Raw genomic sequence first — 24,516 nt, 5'->3', positions numbered from 1 at the left:
CACCCAGCAGAGGCCGCTCTTCAGATCCAGCCAAATAACAAGAACAGTAGCCAAGCTATCTAGTGCCTGGAGTGTGTGAAAGGCCTCACTCACATTGGGTATCATAATCCCATCAGGAAGGTGTGATCAGCAGTCCCTCCTGACAGATGAGGAAACTGAGAGGCGACATCTCTCATTCAAGGTCACATGGCTAGGGGGTGAGAGCGCTCAGACTCAAACCCAAGTCTGGCTGACCCCAAAGCCCGTGCGGACACAGCCTGTGAAGCTTTTGGCAGCTCCGAACACCAACACCCGCTCGCAGGAGCTGGGAGCTGACTTGGCACCAGGCCTCCCACAGTCACGACCATTCTTCCTGCTGGTGATGGCTGTCCCCATGTTGATGTGGTCAGATGGGAGAGCGCTCCAGATTCAGGGCTGTCCTGCTCCCTGACCCATGACCCCTCTCTGGGGCCAGGCTTCCCCCACCCCCCAGCTTTCCAGATCTCTTCCCCACAAATCCCTAAGGCCCCCTGGCCCCTTCTTTGAGATCTGGGCTTTCCCCATTCTGGCACATCCCCCAAGACACCGCGTTATAATGTCCTCTCCTTTGCAGGGCCCCCAGCTCCCTATTTCAGGTTCTCCCAAGACTCTCCACCTGCAGCGCCTCTCCTCTGTGCTCCCCTCAGTACCCCCTCTAGCCCCTTCTCCACTGCCCTCCATGTCTCCTAAGCAATCCTCCATCCTGGAGCCCCTCTATCCCTCACCAGGGGCCCGCTACAGTCCCCCACCTTCCCGTCTCTCCTCCCCAAACCCCTGAGACTTTCTATCATTCTCAAGTCCTCTCTATGAACTAGCTGGGAGCCTCGGTGACCTACCTAGCCCCTTCCCCTCTATGACACCCCCTCACCGAGGCCCTCAAGCCCAGTCCCTTTAGGCTTCCTGTGTTTCACGTCCTCCCAGTCCTCTCTGGCCTCCTCCCACTTTATCTCTCCACAGGGTACCCCCACCCACCCACCCATGCACCCTTTCCCCTTTCTAGCTACATCAGGGATTTCTCTAACCCCATCTCTAATACGATCCCCCAGCCTTTCTTCCATTCCCAGGGACAACTCTATGCCCCATCCCCGGGACTTTACTAGCCTCCTTTCTATTAAGACCCTCCCGGACGCCTCTAGCCACTACGTGTCGTCACCTCAAGAGGCACACTATGACACCCTAAGCACCCCCATCCTTCCCACCCTAAACTACCCCCTGGGCCTCTCTATCCTCTTACTCTAAGACCGCAATGGATTTCTATCCCCTGGGCCCCTCTGTAACCCCCGAACCCCTCAATCCCACGCTCTCCCTCGCCCGGTGTCCCCCGGCCGCGCTCTCACAGTTCCGGATGTCGGAGATGAACACAGCGAGCCCCCGCATCCCATCGCCCTTGGACACGGCCGGCATGATGGCGGTGGTGTCGGCTCCAGGCCTGGCCGGGCAGGGCGCAGCACAGCGGGGGCTGGCAGGCGGGGACCGGGAGGGAAGGACCCCAGGCAGCGCCGAGGAGCCGAGCCGGCCAAGGGGGGAGGGCGGGCTGGCGGGCGGGCTGGCAGGCAGGCGGGCTGGCAGGCCGCAGCTCCGCCCCCGGACCCTCCCCTCCCCTCCGCCATCCTGAGCTCTCAGCCGCCTATTGGTTTGGATTACTGCCGCTCAGACTCGGGCTCATCCCCACTCCCTCTCTCATTGGTCTCTGGACAAAGGCACGCCGCTGCGATTGGCCCAGAGCCCCGCTATTTCCGATCGGGAGGGGGTGGGGGCGTTGCCCGAGAGACGGGCGGAGTTCGGTTACGTACAGTGGGACCGCCCCCTCCGCTCGGCCGGCTCCGATACTGATTGGATCCGGTCGCCCTGTTAGAAGGGAGGGATTGACGTGAAGGAAGGAAGGGGGGCGGGCTCGAGCAGGCGGGACTTACGTTGATTGAGGCCCATGGGCGGGTATACCGCCCCCGCAGGCGTCGCGGATTCGCCGGACCAGTCCTACTCCCACCCCCGATTGGGCTGTTGTGGGGGCGGGAGGAGGGCGACGATCCGTAGAGAAGGAAGGAGCAGGGGGTTGTCCCTCGGCTGGGCTAGGATAGGTGGAGTGGCGCCTGCAATTCCCTGCTGCAGAGAAGGGGTTGGGAGGGGCTGGAGAGCGTGAGGTATTTGCTGCGCAAGCGTCTTTCTGTTCCCCTTTCTCCCTTTCTTTCACCCCCGACTCCTTAATCTCCTTCCAGGAAGACATCCCTTTCCCCTTCCCCTCCCTTCTCTAGAGGCCAAGATGTTGGGACCTAAACTTGTCCGGAGACCAAGTATCCCAGAGCGGAGGACCCAGTAATTCAAGTCTACTCCCATTAAGCAGAGGTTAAAACTGAGGTCCAGGGCTTCCCTGGTGGCGCAGTGGTTGAGAATCCGCCTGCCGATGCAGGGGACACAGGTTCGGGCCCCGGTCCAGGAAGATCCCACATGCCACGGAGCGGCTGGGCCCGTGAGCTACGGCTGCTGAGGCTGCGCGTCCGGAGCCTGTGCTCCGCAACGGGAGAGGCCACAACAGTGAGAGGCCTGCGTACCAAAAAAAAAAAAAAAAAACTTGAGGTCCAAAGAGGACCTGAATGACATGCCCAAGGTCACACAGCTCAGAAGTGGTAGAGCCTGGATGTAAACTATATTTTGGCTTTTTTTTCCCAACCATAACACCATTAGGAGATACAGATCCAGACCTTTGGGTGACCGGCTTTGGGGAAGGCAAAGCCTCCGGAATTCCAACGCCCAGGGCTAAAGAGAAATTTGGGGCAAAAAGAACGGGAAGAGTCCATTCTGTCACCTCGAGGAACTAAGCACCACCCGCCAGCCTTTTCCAATCTCAGAAGCCTAGTGTTCTTGGAATGAGCCTTGGGGGAGTGTCACGGGTGCTGGGAACATCCACTCTGAATCCTGGGGGTATGGATAACGCCATTAAAAAAATACATATTAGTAGTGGGGTTGGTACTAGTCTGCTTTTCGAGGGATGCAAAGAGAGACATCCAGAGTCTGAAGAACAGGAAAATTCTGTCCCTAAGGAAGAGGGAAAAGCGACCCTCTTCCCAGCTTTAACTATCCACCTCCCTCTCACCCACCACCTTCAACCCTTCACCCAGAGCCCACCAGGAGCCAGATAGAGTGAACTCTGGGTTTTTGTTGCGGGGTGAAAGATGTCCTGATTCTAAGTCCTGTCATGGGTAGGTGGGGGAACTCAGTCCTCTCCCAACCCCCTCTAGAGCTTATAAATTAGCCAAAAGTTAATTTTTAAGACTGGCTGTAAAGCAAAGGCATTCTGGGCACACATAAGGAGTGAGATTGGGAAGAGCCACCCTAACCTGAAAAACCCTGGGACTGTCCCATCCTGCGTGGGGGGTGGATGTGGCACCACCCACAGGAGCTCATGGACTCATCCCTGCCCGTTTAAAGCAGCACTTTCCAGAATATATACAGTGGGAGCCACAAATACAGTTTTCAGTATACTCCTGCCACGTTAAAAAAAAAAAAAGTAAAAAGAAAAGGTGAAATGAATTTTAATAATATATTTCGTTTAACCCCATATACCCAAATATTATCATTTCAACATAGTTGACATTCTTATCTTCCTAAGTCTCTGAAATCTGGTGTTTATACATATAGCACAGCTCAGCTGAGACATGCCATGTCGCAAGCGCTCAGCAGCCACAAGGCCATTATTGGAAAGCAGAAAATTACAGGACCAGATTTGAGTAAGACCATTCTGGGGTTCAGGGGCTGAGGAGGTGACCCATTGCTAAGTTTTAAGACCAGGTCATGAACAAGTTCATGTATGGGGTTCTAGATGAGGCTTAGACAAGTCCTTTTTGGTTTCAAGATGGAGCACTGGGACTTACCTTGTGGCTCAGTGGTTAAGAATCCGCCTGCCAATTCATGGGACACGGGCTCGAGCCCTGGTCCGGGAAGATCCCACATGTCGCAGAACAACTAAGCCCATGCGCCACAGCTACTGAGCCTGCGCTCTAGAACCCACGTGCCACAACTACTGAGCCCGCATGCCACAGCTACTGAAGCCCACGTGCCTAGAGCCTGTGCTCCACAACACGAGAAGCCACCACAATGAGAAGCCCGCGCACCGCAACGAAGAGTAGCCCCCCACTAGAGAAAGCCCGCGCACAGCAACGAAAACCCAACACAGCCAAAAAATTAAAATCAAATCAAATCTTTAAAAAAATAAAAATAAAGACGGAGCATTAAGGGGGAACCCCAGGAGCTCCTCAAATTGCTCAGGGGTTGAACCACAATAGCTTTTAAGATTTTGACCTGAGGGGCCTCCCTGGTGGTGCAGTGGTTGAGAGTCTGCCTGCCGATGCAGGGGATACAGGTTCGTGCCCCGGTCCGGGAGGATCCCATATGCCGCGGAGCGGCTGGGCCTGTGAGCCATGGCCGCTGAGCCTGCGCGTCCGGAGCCTGTGCTCCGCAACGGGAGAGGCCACAACAGTGAGAGGCCCGCATACCGCAAAAAAAAAAAAAAAAAAAAAAAAGATTTTGACCTGAACAAATTAACTCCTGATTTTCTCCAGAAAAACTGGACTCATCCCCAGTCTTCCCATTTTGGCAGATGGGCCCGCCATCAATCACCCAGGCACTCTTGCCAGGATGGACCCCCTCCTGTCCTTCACCCCAAACCAAAGCCAGAACACACCCCAAAGCCGGCCACCTCCTCCCATCACCACTGCCTCACCTGGTGCAGGCCACCATCGCCATCAGCTTTTGCCTGGAACCTTGTAGCGACATTCCTGGCCATTCTCCCTGCTTCCATCCTGGCCACTCAGGGTGCTTTTTGCAACATCAGTCAGCTGTGTCCTTTCGCAGTTTAAATGCACCAGACACACCAGCCTCCTCTTGGCCATTAAGACCCTCCAGACTCATTCCTGCCCTCTGCCCACCTCAGCTTTCCCCATGGCTGGCTCATCCTTTAGGTCTCAATGCAATGTCCCCTCTTAGGAGAGAACTTCTGGATTTAGGGATTTAAACTGACCTCTCGGGACTTCCCTGGCGGTCCAGTGATTAAGATTCTGTGCTTGCACCACAAGGGGCATGGGTTCAATCCCTGGTCAGGGAACTAAAATCCCACATGCCGTGCATCGTGGCCAATAAATAAAGAAATAAAAAAATAAAGTGACCTCTCCATGTCGTACTTGAACACATTATCCAGTATTTAAAAAAAAAAGTGTTATAGCAATCCCACTCCTGGGCATATATCCGGGAAAGACGAAACTCTAATTCGAAGATACATGCACCCCAACGTTCATAGCAGCACTATCTACAATAGCCAAGACATGGAAGCAACCTAAATGTCCATCAACAGATGAATGGCTAAGGAAGATGAGGTACAAATATACAATGGAATACTGCTCAGCCATGAAAAAGAATGAAATAATGCCATTTGCAGCAACATGGATGGACCTAGAGATTATTACACTAAGTGAAGTAAGTCAGAGAAAGACAAATATCATGTGATATCACTTATATGGGGAATCTAAAAAAATGATACAAAGAACTTATGAAATAGAGATAGACTCACGGACATAGAAAACAAACTTATGGTGACCAAAGGGGAAGGGGGGAGGGATAAATTGGGAATTTGAAATTAACAGGTACACACTACTTTATATAAAATAAACAACAAGGACCTACTGTATAGCACAGGGAACTATACACTATCTTGTAATAACCTAGAATGGAAAAGAATCTGAAAAAGTATATACACATATACATACATATATATATATATATATATATATATATATATAAAAAACTGAATTACTTTGCTGTATACCTGAAACATTGTAAATCAACTATACTTCAATTAAAAAAATTTTAAGGGACTTCCCTGGTAGTCCAGTGGTTTAGACTCTGCACTCCCAATGCAGGGGGCTTGGATTCAAACCCTGGTTGTGGAACTAATATCCCACATGCCATGCAGCGCAGCCAAAAAATAAAAACAAAAAAAATTTTTTAATGTGTTATAGAAATTTTCAAATATATCCCTGCAAAGCAGAAGGGTATAATGCACCCCCATATACCCAGCTCCAACAGTTATCAACGTATAACCTTTATTCTTTCATTTATAATCCCCTGCATTTGACTTCCCTACCCACAACTGGATTATTTTAAAGCAAGCCCCCCCATGGTATCATTTCATCCCCATCACCCAGTTTCTTCTCCAACACTTCACAATGAAAATTTCTAAATATTCAGAAAGTTGAAACAACTGTACAGCAAACACCCATATACCCCATTGCCCCAATGCTGGCATTAACATTTTACTCCACTCACTTTATCACAAGTCCATCTGGCCTTCCCTTCCTCCATCCATCAATCCATCATGTGGTATTTATTTTTAATTTTTAAAAAATTTATTTATTTTATTTGGTTGTGCTGGGTCTCAGTTGCAGCAGGCGGGCTCCTTAGTTGCAGCTTGCTGGCTCCTTAGTTGCAGCATGTGAACTCTTAGTTGCAGCATGCATGCAGGTTCTAGTTCCCTGACCAGGGATTGAACCCAAGCCCCCTGTACTGGGAGCGCAGGGGTCTTTTTTTTTTTTTCAAGTTATCCTAATTTATTTATTTATTTATTTATGGCTGCGTTGGGTCTTCGTTGCTGCACGCGGGCTTTCTCTAGTTGCGGCAAGCGGGGTCTACTCTTCGTTGCCGTGCACGGGCTTCTCATTGCGGTGGCTTCTCTTGTTGTGGAGCACGGGCTCTAGGCGAGCAGACTCAGTAGTTGTGGCCCACGGGCTTAGTTGCTCCGCAGTATGTGGGATCTTCCCAACCAGGGCTTAAACCCATGTCCCCTGCGTTGGCAGGCAGATTCTTAACCACTGTGCCACCAGGGAGGTCCCAATCCATCATGTATTTTTAATGCATTCAAAGTAAGTTGCAAATAGCACTATTCACAATAGCCAAGATATGGAAACAACCAGGTGGTATATACACACAATGGAATATTATCTGGCCGTGAGAAAAGAGGATATTCTGCCGTTTTCAGCCACGTGGACAGACCCTGAGCACATTATGCTAAGCTAGATAAACCAGACAGAGAAAGACAAGTACTGTATGATTTCACTTATATGTGGAATCTTAAAAAGTCTAACCTGTAAAAAAAAGATTAAAATGGTGGTTACCAGCAGATAGGGTGTGGGAGATAAGATTGATGTTGTTTAAGGGTACAAATTTGCAACAAATAATAAATAAGACATAGAGATCTAATACACAGTATAGTGAATATAGATAACAATATTGTACTATAATGATGTGATAATATAGCTACAATGGCAATCATATTATAATATATAAATGTATCAAAGTAAGACACACTTTAAATTTATAAACACTATATGTCTGGGAATTCCCTGGCAGTCCAGTGATTAGGACTTGGCCCAGGTTCGATCCCTGGTCAGGGAACTAAGATCCCACAAGCCGTGCAGCATGGCAAGAAACAAAACAACAACAAAAAAAGTCAAATTTATTCAATAAAAAAACAATTAAAAAACAGAATAAAACAAAGTTGCAGATATCAGTACTCATCAACGCTGTTACAGGTTGAATTACGTCCTGCAAAAGATGCTCAAGTCCTAACCCGCAGTAGCTGTGAATTTGGCCTTATTTGGAAATAGGGTCTTTGCAGATGATCAAGACATGGTCATTTGGGTGGGCCCTAATCCAACATGTCCAGTTTCTTAAAAGGGGGGAAATTTGGACACAGAGATAAACAGTTCCACAGAGAAGATAGTGTGAAGACACAGGGAGAAGATGGCCATCTACAAACCAAGGAACACCTAAGGATACCAGATACTAGGGGAGAGGCACAGATTCTCCCTCACAGCCTCAGAAGGAACTAATCCTGCTGACACCTTGACCTTGGACTTCTGGCCTCCAGAACTTCCAGACAATAACGATCTATGGTTTATTTATTTATTAATTTTTTGCGGTACGTGGGTCTCTCACTGTTGTGGCCTCTCCCGTTGCGGAGCACAGGCTCCGGACGCGCAGGCTCAGCGGCCATGGCCCACGGGCCCAGTCGCTCCGTGGCACGTGGGATCCTCCCGGACCGGGGCACAAACCCATGTCCCCTGCATCGGCAGGCGTACTCTCAACCACTGCGCCACCAAGGAAGCCCTATCTACGGTTTAAGACGCTCAGTCTGCAGGACTTTGTTACAGCAGTCCCGGGGTCTAATACAACTCCAAATATTCAACATGCACATCATGAACTATAGTTCAGTGCTTGTTTAGATTCTTTAATAGGCAGAATTCACACACAATAAAAGGCTCAAATCCCAGGTGCACAAATCGACAAGCTTTGACAAATGTCCACATGGCCATCACCCAGTTTTGATTCCCTTTATATCACATTCAGACATCTGGTATTTTTGGTTTGTTTCTATTGCTTGCCTGTCCCCTTCCAACCCCCCATAGAATGTAAGATCCTCCAGCGCTGGTATCAAACCTCATCGTCCCCCAGATCCTGGGAAAGTGACAAATCCAATGTATTACATGATGAAGCAAGTCTGAATGGGGGGGCTGGGTGACCCCACAGTGAGTTTCAGGGAAAGGTCATTTGGACCCCTCCCAAGAACCAGTGGGTCCGTCCACTAAAAAGTTCTGGACTAGAATGAATTTCACTGTGTTTCTGAAGGGGAGGGACAGATCAGGGTAGAACTAGAATCCTGAACAAGAGTTCACTGACCCCCCGGGGGAACGTGCCAAGTCACGTTTCCCCACCCCTGTGCCCCCCCGCTTACTGGGGCCCAGTGGTTGGGTCCTTTATGAGGCAGGCTTGTGGGGACAGGGGACTTGAGCGTCAGTGGTCAGTGTAGGTGGAGAGCCTCAGAGGAAGGAGCCCCTGGGAGCCGGGCCCTCCACAGGCCATGGCGAGCGTGGTGGTGAAAACGATCTGGCAGTCCAAAGAGATCCATGAGACCGGGGACCCCCCCGTGGGGGTCGAGAGTCGCTCCCAGCTGGTCTCCGAGGCTCCTGGGGGTGTGACCAGTCCAGTCAAAGGGATCGCGAAGAGAAAGAAGGCCGTGTCCTTCCACGGGTGGGTTTGTCGCACCCTGTCGGGGGCGGTCCCAGCGCCCAGCCCTTGCCTCTGAGAGAGCACAAGTCCCACTGTGGGTGCTGGTGGAAAGGGAGGAAAACAGGCAGCAGGGATGGAGGAGAAAGAAGAAAGCAGGCGGCGAGGTTGAAGTCAGAGAGAGTAGGGAATGTGCAGAGAGGGAGGCAGGAGGGGCCATACCCTGCTGGGGTGGCATCCTGACCCTCCTGCCTGTTTCTCCTCCCCAGGGTGGAGCCTCGGATGTCCTATGAGCCAATGCACTGGTGCCTGAACCTCAAACGATCCTCAGCCTGCACCAATGTGTCCCTGCTCAACCTGGCCGCCATGGAGCCCACCGACTCCTCGGGGACAGACTCAACCGTGGAAGACAGCGGCCTGCTGGCATTGCCCGTGCTCATCCCACCCCGGGCTCCAGATGACACAGACATCACGGAAATACTGGTGAGAGGGCCCTCGGCCAGGCTGGGTTCTCACCCTGGTGGTAGGCAAATACTGGGTTTGGGGGGTGTCTTCTTGACTTGGAATGAGAAGGTTCTTGTCACCCTTTGAGGCCCTACAGTCAGCCATGAATCTGCTCCATCCAGGGGGAATGCTGCCGGCTGCCTGCGAGTTGGTCTTTTGTTCATTCAGTCACTTCCAAATGTCCTGGGTGAAGCTGGAGTCACAGATAGGAATCAGGCCAGGTCCCTGCCCCAGGAAAGCCCCCAGTCTGGTGGGAGTGACAGATACAGACTGGGGTGACAAATTCCATAATGGAGGTACACTGGGGATCCCAGAAAAGGGCCCCTCAAACCAGGCTAGGGGTATCAGGGAAAACTTCTGGAGGAGGCAGTGTTGGAACTGGGCTTTGATGGATGAGCAGGAGTTCTCTGAGTGGACCACCTCAGACTGTGGGGCAAAACTGGGAGGTGAGCAAGATCTAAGAGAATTTAGAGAATTCCTGACTAGAGCATAGAATGCTACGGCTTGGTCCTTTAACTCTCCCACCAACCTCCACCCCCTGCCAGGCTTCTCCTGGGTCAGACCCTGAACTTGGCTTGACATGGACACTGAGAATTACACTAACAATAATCACGGCCATAATGATACTAATAAGATTCACTAGCGGGAATTCCCTGGCGGTCCAGTGGTTAGGATTCCAAGCTTCCACTGCAGGGGGCATGACTTCAATCCCAGCTCAGGGAACTAAGATCCCGCATGCCACACAGCATGGTCAAAAAAAAAAAAAAAAAAAGATTCACTAGCATATACTGAGCACTTTCTGTGTTCCAGGAGCCTCAGTGTCCTCATCTGTAAAATGGAGATGCATGTGTTTATTGTTTCAAGAAATATTTCTTAAACACCTACAATGTGCCAGGCACTGCTCTAGGAAGAGGAAATATAGCAGCACCCAAAACAGAGTTCTGGAGAGAATTGCACCCATCTCATGAGGTTGTCATGACAATGAAATTCATTCATTCATGTAAAACGTTTAGCACAATAGTCAGTTGTATGCACGGAATAGTTAGTCATTATTTTTATCCTCACTTCACAGATGAAGATATTGAGGCCCTAGAAGGTTAATTAGCATACCCAAAGTCATACGGCTTCTAAGTAGTGGAGCCGGGCTTAGGAATCAGCACCTGCATTGCTAGGGGCAGTAGAGGTCACTGTGGGAGCCCTGAAGAAGAAGGCCTTGGCCCAGCCGACCATGGTCAAGGAAGGCTTTCTGGAAAAGGCAGCACACAAGCTGGATCTTGAAGATAAGGAAGGCAGAATACAGGGAAGGGTATTCCACCTAGCTGGAACAGCATATGCAAAAGGGCAGGAGTTGGAAAGAGCCTGGGGAACATGTCCTTGTGGCTAGATTGTGGTGTGTGGGAGAAGTGAGGCTGGCAGGGGGTGGGCACAGGACACAGAGGCTGAGAAATGTGGGCATTCTCCATTCTCTTGAGGACAATGGGGAGCCGCTGAGGGTTCCTGGGCAGGGGAGAGGAGCAACTCGGCATTTGGGCTCCATACCCGTTTACTGAGCATCTACTATGTTCCAGGCACTGTGCTACATCCCTATGGTGGGGAGGGGGGTCTCGTTTTCCTCTCTTAGAGGTTCTGCAAGGAAGATGAAAACAAAAATAAGTGAGGTAGAGAGAGGTGGAGTGATCCCCTGCAAGGTTAGAGAGCTTGTAAGAAGCAGGGTCAGGACCAGAAGCTTAGCGAGTGTGAGGCTTTCTTTCCCTAGAAGATGCCTCTGGCCCCGGGTGGGAGACGTTTGGAGGGGAGAGACTGGAGGCAGGCAGGCCAGAGAAGAGGCCGGGCGAGGGTCCAGGGTAAGAGGACCAGGTGGAGAGAAGCCAGCAGGCAGAGAGAGAGAGTCCATGTGGGATGGATGGCCTGGGAGGCATTCCCTCCCACCAGAACACTTTCCTCCCCTTCTCTTCTAGCATCGCTCAGGCAGCACTTGCAGAGGTCCGCCTCCCACCGGAGCTATTTCTGAGTCACATCCTCCAGAGGATTGTGATGCCTGAGAAAGAGCCCCGGGAGGCCAAGATCAAGGTCTGATGCAGCTGCGGCTCACTGTGGGGCTGCAGGGGAGCATCAGCCTCGATGGGGCTTCTCCATAAACTAGAAAAAGTACTGTCAGTCAACACCTTAGGGTATGGGCAGGAACCGTGAGGAGGTGGACAGGAAGAACACAGGCTGGCACACAGCATCTGAGCTACATCAAGAGAGAAAGCTGGAGATGGGCAGAGAGGAGGGGGCGGAAGCACAGAGAGAAAGGAGGTCAGAGACCCAGAGAGAGGAGGACGGGAACCTGGGGAGGGGGACAGAGACAGAAAACCAGAGACAGAGGGGGCCAGAGACCCAGAGAAGGAAGGAATGGACACCAGAGAGAGAGGTGGGACAGAGAACTAGAGAGGAAAGGAAGAGAACCCGGGAGCAATGGAGACCCTGGGTGAGAGAGTGCTAATTCCCAGACTGGATGGAGGGTCAGCAGAAGAATGGTGAAGCAGACAGCTGTGGCTCCTGGCTTTTTTTTTTTTTTTTTTTGGCCGCACTGTGCAGTTTGTGGGATTTTAGTTCCCCGACCAGGAATCGAACCCAGGCCCCTGGCAGTGAGAGCATGGAATCCTAACCACGGGACCACCAGGGAATTCCCTGGCTCCTGTCTTAAGCTCTGACATCTTTATGAGGCCAAAGGATGCAACTGAGGAGGTAGTACCACTTTGGGGGAAGGTCAGTGCCTCCATGCGGAAATGGCCAGAGCAGGTCGTTTGAGCCCTGCTTGGAACTTGTCCTGCTGTCTACAGATTTCCCTGAGGCTGCTGTAGGGTCTTGGTGCTAAGCCCTTCCCTGGTAGGTCCTGTCGTGTTGTCTTAAAAACAATGCTGACGCTAATCACTGCGCTTGGCTTATGGATCCTCTAATCTTCTTGACCTTTCCTCACCACCATCTGAGCAAGGTATCCTCATTCCCGTTTGACAAGAAGGGAAACCGAGGCAGGCTCGGAGTGGGGAATTGGATTGCCCAGTTGCATGGCATGTGGATGGCCAAGGAGAGGTTTCTCCCCAGGTTTGGCTCCCCACCACCACCACGCCATGTGCTTCTTTAGCCAAGGCCAGCAGCTTCTGCTGTAACCATTCCCCAAATCCCATCTCAGTGAAGCTAAAACTCACCTCCAGTGACCCCAGCTGCACTTTCTCTTTTCCCAAGTATTGACCAAGGGCCTTTCTGGATTAGCCTGTGTTCCTCCCAACAGCAGCCCTGTGAAGGTAGTTATTAGTCCCTCCCCATTTTACAGGTAGGGAAACAGAGGCTTAGAGAGGTGAAGTCCCCTCCCTGAGGTCATACAGCTAGTAAGTGGAAGAACTGAGTTGACTCTAGAACCTGCTCCCCTAGTGTCCCAGAACAGCTACCTATGGGAAATCCAAGACCGTTGGGTCTTCAGTTTTAAAATATCACAGCTATTGTTGTGAAACAAATGATTCCGGACCTTAAAACAACAAACCTGGAGTGGCTTAATTGGGTGGTTCTGGCTTAGGGTCTCTCATGAGGGTGTAGTCAAGATTTTGACAGGGGCTGCAGTCATCTGAAGGCTTGACTGGAGCTGGAGGTTGGGCTTCCAGGATGGCACACTCACATGGCTCTTGGTTGGAGGCCTCAGTTCCTTGCCACACGGGCCTCTCCATAGGTAGCTGCTTAGAACATGGCAACTATCATTCTCCAGAGTAAGAGTGAGCAAGAAGAAAGATATGGTTCCTCTTATGAACTCATTTCTTAAGTCACATACCATCACTTCTGCCTTATTCTATTTACTAGGTATGAGTCACTAAGTCCAGCTGACACTCAAGTGATGGGAATAAGGCTCTACATTTTAAAAGAGCCTCAAAAAAATTGTGGGCACATTTTAAACCACCATGGTTTTGTGTGGGTTTTATTGGTTTTTAATTTTTTTCTTTTTTGTAGGTGCCCTTCACCAGGATGAGGAAGTCCCCTTGTGCTTCTAGTTTGTTGAGTGTTTTTATCATGAAAGGGCATTGGATTTTGTCAAATGCTATTTCTGTATTCATTGACATGATTGTATTTTTCCCCCCTATATTTTACTAATACGGAATGTTACATGGGTTTTCACGGTGAACCAATTTTGCACTCCTGGGATAAATCCTACTTGGCATGGTGTATAATCCTTTTTATATGCTGCTGGACTTGGTTTGCTAGTATTTTGTTAAAATTTTTGTGGATGCTTTCCGAAGGAATATTGATCTGTAGTTTTATTATCTGGTGATGTCTTTGGTTTTGGTATCAGGGTAACATTGGCCTCATAGAATGAGTTAGTTCCCTCCTCTTCTGTTTTGTTTTGTTTGTTTTCTGTTTGGTTTTTTTTGGTGAAGGGTTTGAGATGAATTGGCAGCAACTCCTTTTTAAACGATAGGTAGAATTCACAAGTGAAGCCATCTAGGCTTTTTTTGTTGGAAGTTTTAAAATTACTAACTCAACCTCTTTACTATTACAGGTCTATCCAGATATCCTAGCTCTTCTTGAGTTAGTGTTTTGCTAGGAATTTGTCCATTTCATCTAGATTATCAAGTTTGATGACATACAATTCTTCATAGTGTTCCCTTGTCATCTTTTCTCTTTCCGTAAGATTAGTAGTAATGTTCCCTCTTTCCTTCCTGATTTTAGTAATTTGAATCTTCTTCCTCTTTTTCATGGTCAGTCTAGCTTAAAATTTGTCAATTTTGTTGACCTTTTCAAAAAACCAACTTCTGGTTTTGTTGATTTTTCTCTACTGTTTTTCTATTCTCTATTTCATTTTTTTCCACTCTAATCTTTATTATTTCCTTCATTCTGCTAGCTTTGGGTTCTCTTCTTTTTCTAGTTTCTTAAGGTGGAAGATTAGGTTACTGATTTTAAGTTTTTGTTTTGGTTTTTGGTTTTTTTTGCAGTACACAGGCCTCTCACTGCTGTGGCCTCTCCCGTTGCGGAGCACAGGCTCCGGACGCACAGGCTCAGTGGCCATGGCTCATGGGCCCAGACGCTCCGCGGCATGTGGGATCTTCCTGGACCAGGGCATGAACCCATGTCCCCTGCATCAGCAGACTCTCAACCACTGCGCCACCAAGGAGGCCCCTTAAGTTCTTTTTTGATGTAGGTGTTTACAGCTCTAAATTTCCCTCAAAGTATTGCCTCTGCTGCATCCCACAAGTTTTGGTATGTTGTGTTTTCATTTTCCCTCATTCCTAAGTATAATTTCTCTTGTGATTTCTTCTTCTACCCATTGGCTGTTTATGAGTGTGTTGTTTAATTTCCATATATTTGTGAGTTTCTCAAATTTCTTTCTGCTCTTGATTCCTGATTTCATTCTACTGAGGTCATTGAGGTCAGAAAACATACTTTGTTTTCAAATCCTTTTAAATTTATTGAGACTTGTTTTGTCACTTAATATATGGTCTGTCTTCGACCATATGAACAATGTTTAATTTCACTTGAGAAGAATGTGTATTCTTTTGTTGGGTGGAATGTTCTGTAGGTGCCTGTTAGGTCTGGTTGGTTTATAGTGTCGTCCAAGTCCTATCTCCTTGTTGATCTACTCTCTAGTTGTTCAATCCATTCTTGAAATTGAGGTATTGTAGTCTCCAACCATTACTGTTAAATTGTCAATTTCTCCCTTCAATTCTGTCAGTGTCTTTTTTTTCTTTTTGGCCACACTGTGGGGCTTGCAGATCTTAGCTCCCTGACCAGGGATTGAAACTGGGCCCTCGGCAGTGAAAGCACAGAGTCCTAACCACTGGACTGCCAGAGAATTCCCAATTCTATCAGTTTTTGATTCATGTGTTTTGAAAGTCTATTAGGTGCATATATATTTATGATTGTTATAATCTCCTCAATGACTTGACTCATAGTTTTGGCCAGTTTGGAGGGGTGGAATTTGGGGGTTCCTGACCCTACCATTTTGCTGATGTCACCTTAATACAATATTTCTTATCACACTTGTTCTCCAGAGCAGTTACGCAAGAAATGTGAAGTTGTTCTCATTTTACAATGGAGGAAGCTTGTTCTCTCTTTTCTCTTTGTGTATTAGTTCAGCAGCTGTGAAAGAAACCAAAATAGCTGCTTGAAGCAGGATAGTTTGTTGCTCACATAAATGTCTCAAGTATAGCAGGTCTCTTCAAATGCAGTAGGTTAGAGGCTCCAGTGTTCTGGGGGCTCAGCTATTAAGTCACAAGTTTGGCTGCTGTAACAAAAAGGTACAAAGTAGCATAGTTTAAACAAGATGGAAAATGTTCTCTTGGTTACATGTATAAAAGTATTCATAAGTGGTTGGAATTGAGTATGGCGGCTTCACAGGGTTGAGGATTCAGTCTTTTTTTTTTTTTTTGCGGTATGTGGGCCTCTCACTGCCGTGGCCTCTCCCATTGCAGAGCACAGGCTCCAGACGCACAGGCTCAGCAGCCATGGCTCACGAGCCCAGCCGCTCCACGGCATGTGGGATCCTCCCAGACTGGGGCACGAACCCACATCCCCTGCATCGGCAGGCGGACTCTCAACCACTGCACCACCAGGGAAGCCCCAGTCTTCTTTTATATTGTGTCCTCCATCTCATGGTCCAAGATGGCTGCTCTGGCTTTAGCTACCAACATTGTAGGGAGAGAGAAAGGGAGGTATGCTCCCTAGTTTCCTTTATTAAAGGCATGACTTGGAAATTGCCTACATTATTTCCACTCATATACCATTGGCCAGAACTTAGTCACATGGCCACACCTGGCTGTAAGGGCAGCTGGGAATTGTAGTCTTTGGCTGAGCAGTGAAGAACCAGGCTAACTCTTCTATAAATGTGGAAATGGGAGAGTGGAGATCCTATCACATGCATCCCTCCTGAGCCAGTTCGTTTGACAGGAGTCACAAAGCATTTTATGGTGACATAAGGTAGCAATGAACAGAGGCCATATGGCATCATGGTTTGAAACAAAGGCTCTGAGCATAAATTCTGACAAGGCCACTTCCTGTCTCATGTACCCGGGAGTACAAGGGACATCCCCTCTCTGGGCCTCATTTGCCTCGCTTGCAAAATGGGGCAAATAACCTCAAGAGGTGTGGTTGTGAGGAATAAAAAGGAAAACGTGGGTAAGGGCTTGGCTTGGGGCATAGTGAGTGTTTATATCTGGAAAGTGGGTTATCTTTAGAATTCTCCACTGCCTGGAGAGAAAGACAAGGCATGTGTTTTAACAGTTTATCTTATTTATGTCTGTGGACCCCAAAGGCATTTATCTCAGTTTAAGACCATCCTCCTTCTCCCTCATGTCTGAGCTTCCCACCCCCCACTCCCTCCTGGATCCTACTTATTTTTCTTGCCATCCGCTAAGCAGAAAACGAGGCTGCCCCCTGGTTTTATAGCAAGAATCAAAGAGGTGCAGCCCTGGCCCCAAATTCCACAGCTATTCCAGGGCAGAATCAAGGTGTAAAGCTAGTTCTAGACTTTCTCTTGTGGTTGGGGTTTGCTCCCACGTACCCACTGACCCACCTGTCTCCTGTTCTTCCCCAGAGTTGGGTTAACAGTGGACTGGTCCACGCCAAAGATTCCATCACCAGCTTGAAGGAAAAGACCACCCGGGTTAACCAGCACGTGCAGACGCTGCAGGTCGTGAGGACCACCCGCCCCCTCCCGCAACATCTCCTCTTCCTCCAGGGTCACGTTGCCCTCTTAGAGCTATCCTCCAACTCAATGCACCCATAGCCCAGTTGGGGAGACTGAGGCTCAGAAGGGAAAGGAAGCTTCCCGCCTCTCCTCCCCACGGGGTGTCTCCTTGAGGCCCTGGCTAACCCCTCCTCCCTTCCATGCTACAGACTGAGTGTTCTGTGCTGAGTGGGAATCTAGAGAGAAGGCGGCAAGAGGCGGAAGAACTAGAAGGGTACTGTCGTCAACTCAAGGTGAGCCGCTGTGGGGCAGGAGCGGGGCGGGAGTAGGAAGAGGGTGAGAGGAAGTGGGGAGGAATGGAGTGGTGGACAGGACAGAGGTGAGGTGAAGTGGAAAAGGAGCGTGGGAGAGGTCCGAGGAAGAACCATTTCTTTAGCCAAGGGAACCAAGCCGGGAAAGGGCAGACCAATAAGCAGAAGGCAGACCTTGCGGAAGGAGGGGGCGTGCCTTAAACGCGGGGGGTGGAGGCTGTACGGAAAATAGCGAGGGTAAGGGTTGGGAGGCGGAACTGGAATGGGAAGGCAGGGCCCCTGCCCTGATGTCCTGACCCAGGAGAACTGCCGGAAGGTGACCCGGTCGGTGGAAGATGCTGAAATAAAAACCAACGTCCTGAAGCAGAACTCTGCCCTGCTGGAGGTAAGGGGGAGGGGTCTAAGGGTTTGAGGAAGGTGCTCAAGTAACCGAGGTACTTGAGGTAGACTTCAGGTGGGACTTCCCGCCCTGCCACCACCACCACCACACTTCCCCTTCCTGTTCATGGTCATACTTTTCCATGCACAGTCATATTCAAGTCCTGGAGAGAGGGATTCGTATCGGACTTGGAGTGGGAATGCCTGTCCTGCCCACATACCCACTCATTTCCCACCAAAATCTTGGAAAAGCTTCAGCTGTTCTTCCTAAACAGGAGGGACTGGAATTGGATGCCTTCGAGGATTAGAGTGAGGGTGGAGGGATAGATGGAGACACAGAGGCAGGCATTCAGTCCAAGGTGAGTTGGACTCCAGCTGGGCTTCGAATGGGGCATTCCTCCCTAGTAACAGCAAGCGGGAGTCCATTAAGACTGCAGGTGGGACTTGCCGATATCCCGTGTCCACATCCATTCACTTTCCAGCCTCAGGAATTCACTGGGCGGATTTGGTAGTGGAGGCGGTGGTAGTGGTGGGAGGCAAGGGGCCGGACGCAGTAACCCTGCCCTCTTCCCCCCCACCCCCAGGAGAAGCTGTGCTACCTCCAGATGCAGGATGAGACGCGCAGGAGGCAGGAGGCTGAGCTGCAGGGGCTGGAGCAGGGGCTGGAGGCTGGCCTCTCCCGCCACGGCCTGGGCCTCGCCACCCAGCCCCCAGGCTGCTCCAGCCCGCCAGGGAGCCCCGACGAACCCCCGCGACGGCGAGGCCTGGCCCCAGGCGGCTGGGGAATGGGGCCCCGGGCAGGGGAGGGCCCCACCGTGAGCGAGCAGGAGTTGCAGAAGGTCACTGCCGCCCTTGAAGAGCTGAGGTGAGTGGGATCCTTGGATGGGCCCAGGGGGTGGAGCCTCGAAGAGGAGCGTTCTGGGGGCGGTGACCCGGAAGGGCAGGACTTCGAAGAACCGAGTTTTGAATATAGGGCCGGTGGCAGGGAGGTCCGCGTCTGGTGGAAAATGAGTGGGCGGGTTTGGGGACGTGGCAGGTCTCTGGAGGCTCCAACTCCGGGGGACAGGGTTGGCGCGAGCGGTTTCTTGAGGAGACAGTGTCTGGAGGAGCTGATGTGGGGCTGGGAGGCAGGTCGAGAGAAGGCCAGGATACCTGATAAGGGGATAGAGGCAGGGTTCTGGAGGACATGAGAGGATCCCAATAAGTGAACAGGACAGGAGAATTCGGGGACAGGGTGGGTCCGGAGCCACGGGTGTGGTCTTGGCGGGGCGCGGCGGACGGGGCGTGTCCAAACCTAGCCCTGACGCGTTCCTTACCTCTACCCCTACAGGAGGGAGGTGTCCTCACTGACCGCCCGGTGGCATCAGGAGGAGGGGGCCGTGCAGGAGGCCCTACGGCTGCTCGGGGGCCTAGGCGGCAGGCTTGACAGCTTCCTGGGCCAGTGGGAGCGGGCGCAGCGCGAGCAGGCTCAGGCCGCGCGGGGCCTGCAAGAGCTGCGGGGCCGGACGGAGGAGCTGTGCACCATGTAAGGGCCCAGACTAGCGCACGGGGCGGGGACGTGAGAGGGCGGAGCCTTGAGGGAAAGGGGTGGGCCAATCAGCTGGAGCCAATCGGGTGGAGCGCATATACTGACAGGTGGAAGCCCCAGTTAGAGAGTAGGGAGGGGCGTGTTATACCTAAGAAGGACTGAGGGGCGGAGCCACTTAGAGAAGAGGTGAGTTCCACACCTTAAAAGGACAAGGGGCGGAGCCAAGTAGGAACAGGGGAAAACAATTAGAGAACAGGGAGGTACATTCCCGACAATAAAACGCAAAAGGAGGTACCAATCAGAGCAGAGGGGGCAAGGCAGAGCGGGGTATTGAAAACTGGGTGGAGACAGAGGTACTGGGCTAATTTTGGGTGGCGCCTTGCTGGGACTACAGGTTTCCCTGCCATCCAAAAGTAGAGCAGTTCCTGTGAAACCTTCGGTAAGCCAAAATAGCATAAAGCGAAGAAGCAATTACCTTAGAATACATCTTGCTAACAGATGCACAAAATAAATTGAGATAAAGCACAGGTGCCCATACACAACACAGTTCAAAGCTATGGTGGCTTGGTGCTGAGATACTGAGTGTAGTTCTCAGAGAAGGAGCTTGGTGGCGCCACTCTCGCTGCCTGGAGTGTGTGCTGCTTCTGTAACAGCTTGCTACAAAACAAATGCTTTGCGCTTTTTTTCATAAAAGGGAAAATCCTCTTCGGACTTCTTTTGGTTAGTGAAAACAGGTACTAATGTAGGCCTTTTGTAAAAATGAAGTGGGGTAAAGCGAACTTTCAAAAATCGGAGGATGCCTGTACACTGTTGGAGAGGCGACCTCACTGCATTGTTTACTCTCACACCGCAGGGTGGAGCGGTCAGCAGTGTCTGTGGCTTCACTGAGGAACGAACTGGAGGAGCTGGGCCCAGTGAAACCGATTCTGGAGGAGCTTGCGCAGCACTTTCAGAGCCCTCCTAGAGGGTCTGACCTCTCTATGAACCTGGATCGGGCCCCCCAAGGCTCCTGTGCCCGCTGTGCCAGGTAAGGGGGCAGCGCCTGGCTCCAGGTGCATTCTGCATCGTATTGAGGACCAAGCATTGAAGGAGATGAGACTTTGGCAAGAGTGGAGAGGGAAATTCATTGTGGGAGACAGGGCATCCCCATGTATTGTAGGATGGGCCAGTCTCGCGGCATTATGGGAGTCATATTTCTTCCTTCCCCACAAGGTGAAGTCAGTATCTTGTGGAACGCAAGAAAGACTTGATATGTTTCGAGCATCTTGGATTTCCAGTGCATTGTGGGAAGGCTGGGCAGTGGTACTGGGTGGGGGGGCAGGTTTTCTCAGTGCATCGTAGGGAAATGAGACCTTGGGGTGTTGGAAGCTGACAGATACCATGCTTGATCTGTATTAGGAAGAGTGCAGGGCACTTCCAATACAACATGGGATCGGTTTTAACTAGTGCATTGTGGGAAATGTGAGTTTTTGATGAACCGAGGACCGTGTGGTAGAAATCCCCAGGCACTGTGAGAACTCCCCACGCTGTGGAAACCAGAGCATACCAGATGAACTGCAGTTTGGGCCCAGTGCATGGTGGGAAGGTTGCCTGGGTGCATAGTGGAAATGGGACCTGGGTGGAGGCTGGGCAGACGGGCATGGTATATCCTGGGAATGGAGTTGGTCTGAGACTTCTTTCACCTGGTGACTACCCCTCCCCCAGCCAGGGACAGCAGTTGTCCACGGAGTTCTTGCAGCAGCTGCTGGAGCGAGCGCTGACCCCGCTAGTGGACGAGATGAAGCAGAGGGGCCTGGCTCCTGCCTGCCCCAGCTGCCAGAGGCTACACAAGAAGATTCTGGTACCAAGGACCATGGGCCACTATGCCCCACTTTTTGGTCAGGGCAGGGCGGGGGAGCCCCAGGCACAAGGATACTTCTGGTGTGTGGCAGGATGGGAAGGATGAGCTGTGGCCAGCAGGTGTTGGGGGGACACTTGGCTCTAATACATCGGGATGGGGTGAGAGGGGAGCTGTTTGGTGTTTAGTGAGTCATAGGTCAATCATTATGGAAGCTTGGGTAATGGATATGGGCCCAAAGCATGATGGGACATGGATCTGGTGCACTGTGGGACAGAGGAGACAAACACCAGTCTATAGCTTCATGGAATATAAGCCTGATTTTCTATGAGCCTTAAGAGAGGCAATGCATTATATGGGATCACTGAGATCAGAGAGGGGACCCAGCAAATAGCAGGTCACAGTAAGCTAATGCATTATGGGAAATGGAACCACAGCTCTTCATGAGGCATTGCACACAGACTCAGGCCCAATAACTGATGGAACTTGAGGCTGGTGTACATTCTGAAACATAGAGATCTAGTATATTATGGGATATTGGCCTAATGTATGATGGGATATGAGTTGTAGTGGGTGAAACAGACAAATGAGGCAGAAACGGACAGTCATGTGGCAGATCTAGAGGACTACGACGTGACAGGACATGGGGGCTGGTACACTGTGGGGTATAGGGAACCAGAGCACTGAGGACTAGTATTGTGACCAAGAGGCTGGCCTAATAGATAAGATGTGGGGGTCACATCCCATAATGTGAATTATGGGATGTAGATGATCACCATGCGATGGGATACTGGGGCCCAGACATCAAATGCATGATGGTTCATGGGCATTAGGGGACAATGTGATAGATGCTGATTTAGTGTTTACAGGGACAAAGAAGGCCAGTGCAATGGGGGACAGACAGTGGGACAGACACAAGTCTAGTGCACAATGGGACTTGGGAGGCCCAGTGCACTGTGGGATGCTGGGGTCAGCCTCAACCTCAAGGCATGATGGGATACTCTGGGGGAGGAATGTGGGCCCTAGGGGACCCTGCCCTTTGCCCTCCACGATCCAGATCCCCCTCCACCCAGTCCACCAAGCCCAGCAGCACCTACACTCCTCTCCCCAGGAGCTGGAGCGCCAGGCCTTGGCCAAACATGTCAGGGCAGAGGCCCTGAGCTCCACCCTTTGGCTGGCCCAAGACGAAGCCTTGCGGGCCAAGAACATGCTGCTGACGGACAAGATGAAGCCGGAGTGAGGAAGGAGGCTGAGGGCGTGGGAGGAGGGTGAGGTCTTGGGGAAAGGGCTTGAGTCACCCCCGGCTTCCACACCAGCCCCGAGGCATCAGGCCTCCCGAGCACTAACTGCCCACTCTCTCGTTACAGGGAGAAGGTGGCTGCTCTGGACTGTCTACACTTGAAGATGTGCTCCCTCCACGATCAACTCAGCAACCTGCCACTTGAGGGGTCCATGGGGACAATGGGGGGAGGAAGTGGTGGAACTCCCCCAAAACGTGGGGGCCCAACCCCTGAGCAATAAATGGCACCTCATGCTGGCATGAATTCCATCTCCTTTTTGGCACCAAAAGAGGGCCAGTAAAATTGCACACACACCATGCACCAGCCTCTGTGTTCACCATGACTCGATCCTCAGCCAACAGGGTGTCGATGGTGGTACAGTTCTTTAGTTTCTTGGGGTTTTTTTTGTTTTTAATATTTATTTATTTATTTATTTACTTTTTTTATTTGGCTGCACCGGGTCTTAGTTGCTGCTCACAGGATCTTTTAGTTATGGCATGTGGGATCTTCGTTGCGGCATGCGGGATCTAGTTCCCTGACCAGGGATCGAACCCAGTCCCCCTGCATTGGGAGCTCAGAGTCTTAACCACTGGACCACCAGGGAAGTCCAGTACAGTTCTTTGAAAAGGAGGCAGGGGGTAGAAATAAGGTTCTGTGGTGGAGTTTGAGCCTGTCAAGCCAACATTTTTAAGGATGACTTTTACTAGATAATGATACTGTCTACCACTGTGTAAAAAAAGTACCCTCCCCTCCAAAACACTTAGCAGCTTATAACATATTATCTTACATTTCTGAGGGTCAGGAATCTGGGAGTGGCGTAGCTGGATGGTACTGGCTCAGGGTCCTCATGAGTCTTCAGTCAGGATGTCAGCTGGGGCTGCTGTCCCCTGAAGGCTTGCCTGGGGCTGGATGTTACACTTCCAAGATGGCGCATTCACATGGCTTTTGGTTGGAGGCCTCAGTTTCTCATTGCAGCTAACTTCCCCCAGGGCAAGCAGTCTAAGAACAAGCAGGAAACTAAGGTGCCTTTAATACCCTAGTCTTTGAAGTTGCGTACCATCATTTTCTCTTTTTATACTCACTAGAACTGAGTCACTAAGTCCAGATCATACTCACAGGGTGTGTCAAAGAATTTGCAGACATATTTTGAAGAGAATGTCAATTTGTGTATATATTTTAAACCACCACACTAATACTATTTTTAAATGTACAGTTGAAATATAAACAGAAAAGTTCACAAGTTAAAAGTGGAACAGCTTAGGGCTTCCCTGGTGGCGCAGTGGTTGAGAGTCCACCTGCCGATGCAGGGGACAGGGGTTCGTGCCCCGGTCCAGGAAGATCCCACATGCCGTGGAGTGGCTGGACCCATGAGACACGGCCGCTGAGCCTGCGCTCCGCAACGGGAGAGGCCACAACAGTGAAAGGCCCGCGTACCGCAAAAAAAAAAAAAAAAAAAATGAACAGCTTGGACTTCCCTGGTGGCACAGTGGTTAAGGATCTGCCTGCCAATGCAGGGGACACGGGTTCGAGCCCTGGTCCAGGAAGATTCCACATGCCGTGGAACAACTAAGCCCGTGCACCACAACTACTGAGCCTGTGCTCTAGAGCCCACAAGCCACAACTACTGAGCCCGTGTGCCACAACTACTGAAGCCTGCGGGCCTAGAGCCTGTGCTCCGCAACAAGAGAAGCCACTGCAATGAGAAGCCTGTGCGCAGCAACAAAGACCCAATGCAGCCAAAAATAATTTTTTTTAAAAATCCAGTCGTTTAAAAATATGTGAACAGGGCTTCCCTGGTGGCGCAGTGGTTGAGAGTCCGCCTGCCGATGCAGGGGACATAGGTTCGTGCCCTGGTCCGGGAAGATCCCACATGCCACGGAGCGGCTGGGCCCGTGAGCCATGGCCGCTGAGCCTGCGCATCCGGAGCCTGTGCTCCGCAACGGGAGAGGCCACAACAG

General features: G+C 50.8%; 2 protein-coding genes and 1 long non-coding RNA gene across 6 annotated transcripts in view; 1 reads left to right on the top strand and 2 right to left on the bottom strand.

Moving 5' to 3' along the window:
* AP2A1 (adaptor related protein complex 2 subunit alpha 1) overlaps positions 1 to 1,583 on the bottom strand; it is a 32,893-nt gene extending 31,310 nt beyond the window's left edge. Inside the window, exon 1 of the mRNA XM_082608058.1 lies at positions 1,356 to 1,583. Coding sequence (XP_082464184.1) covers positions 1,356 to 1,422 — 67 coding nt within the window. The 5' untranslated portion in view covers positions 1,423 to 1,583. The remainder of the gene's footprint in view (positions 1 to 1,355) is intronic.
* Positions 1,584 to 7,857: 6,274 nt separating this feature from the next.
* Positions 7,858 to 22,799, top strand: TSKS (testis specific serine kinase substrate; the record flags this gene model as incomplete). Of its 3 annotated transcripts, none has more annotated exons than XM_082606273.1 (11): positions 7,858 to 9,093; positions 9,339 to 9,552; positions 17,132 to 17,227; positions 17,434 to 17,517; positions 17,810 to 17,920; positions 18,498 to 18,778; positions 19,244 to 19,438; positions 20,295 to 20,468; positions 21,146 to 21,281; positions 22,390 to 22,514; positions 22,646 to 22,799. In XM_082606273.1, the coding sequence occupies exons 1-11, from the start codon at positions 8,924 to 8,926 to the stop codon at positions 22,797 to 22,799; spliced, it is 1,740 nt and encodes a 579-aa protein (XP_082462399.1). In that variant the 5' UTR covers positions 7,858 to 8,923. The 3 variants fall into 3 exon arrangements, with proteins under 3 accessions (XP_082462399.1, XP_082462400.1, XP_082462401.1); XM_082606274.1 differs by having other exon boundaries at positions 17,837 to 17,920; positions 22,347 to 22,514; positions 22,646 to 22,773; XM_082606275.1 differs by lacking the exon at positions 22,646 to 22,799 and having other exon boundaries at positions 17,837 to 17,920; positions 22,390 to 22,518.
* On the bottom strand, positions 14,292 to 19,317 carry LOC309794599. Of its 2 annotated transcripts, XR_014292152.1 has the most exons (3): positions 19,230 to 19,310; positions 17,111 to 17,178; positions 14,292 to 15,823 (listed from the first exon to the last, which is right to left on the bottom strand). It is a non-coding gene; the product is annotated as an uncharacterized lncRNA (long non-coding RNA). The 2 variants fall into 2 exon arrangements; XR_014292151.1 differs by lacking the exon at positions 17,111 to 17,178 and having other exon boundaries at positions 19,230 to 19,317.
* Positions 22,800 to 24,516: the final 1,717 nt, after the last annotated feature.

Source organism: Mesoplodon mirus (genome assembly GCF_964341445.2).
Source record: "Mesoplodon mirus genome assembly, chromosome: 19".
NCBI classification, from domain to species: domain Eukaryota; kingdom Metazoa; phylum Chordata; class Mammalia; order Artiodactyla; family Ziphiidae; genus Mesoplodon; species Mesoplodon mirus.
The sequence above is the reverse complement of the archived record's forward strand: the minus strand, read 5'-3'. Positions and strand labels throughout refer to the sequence as shown.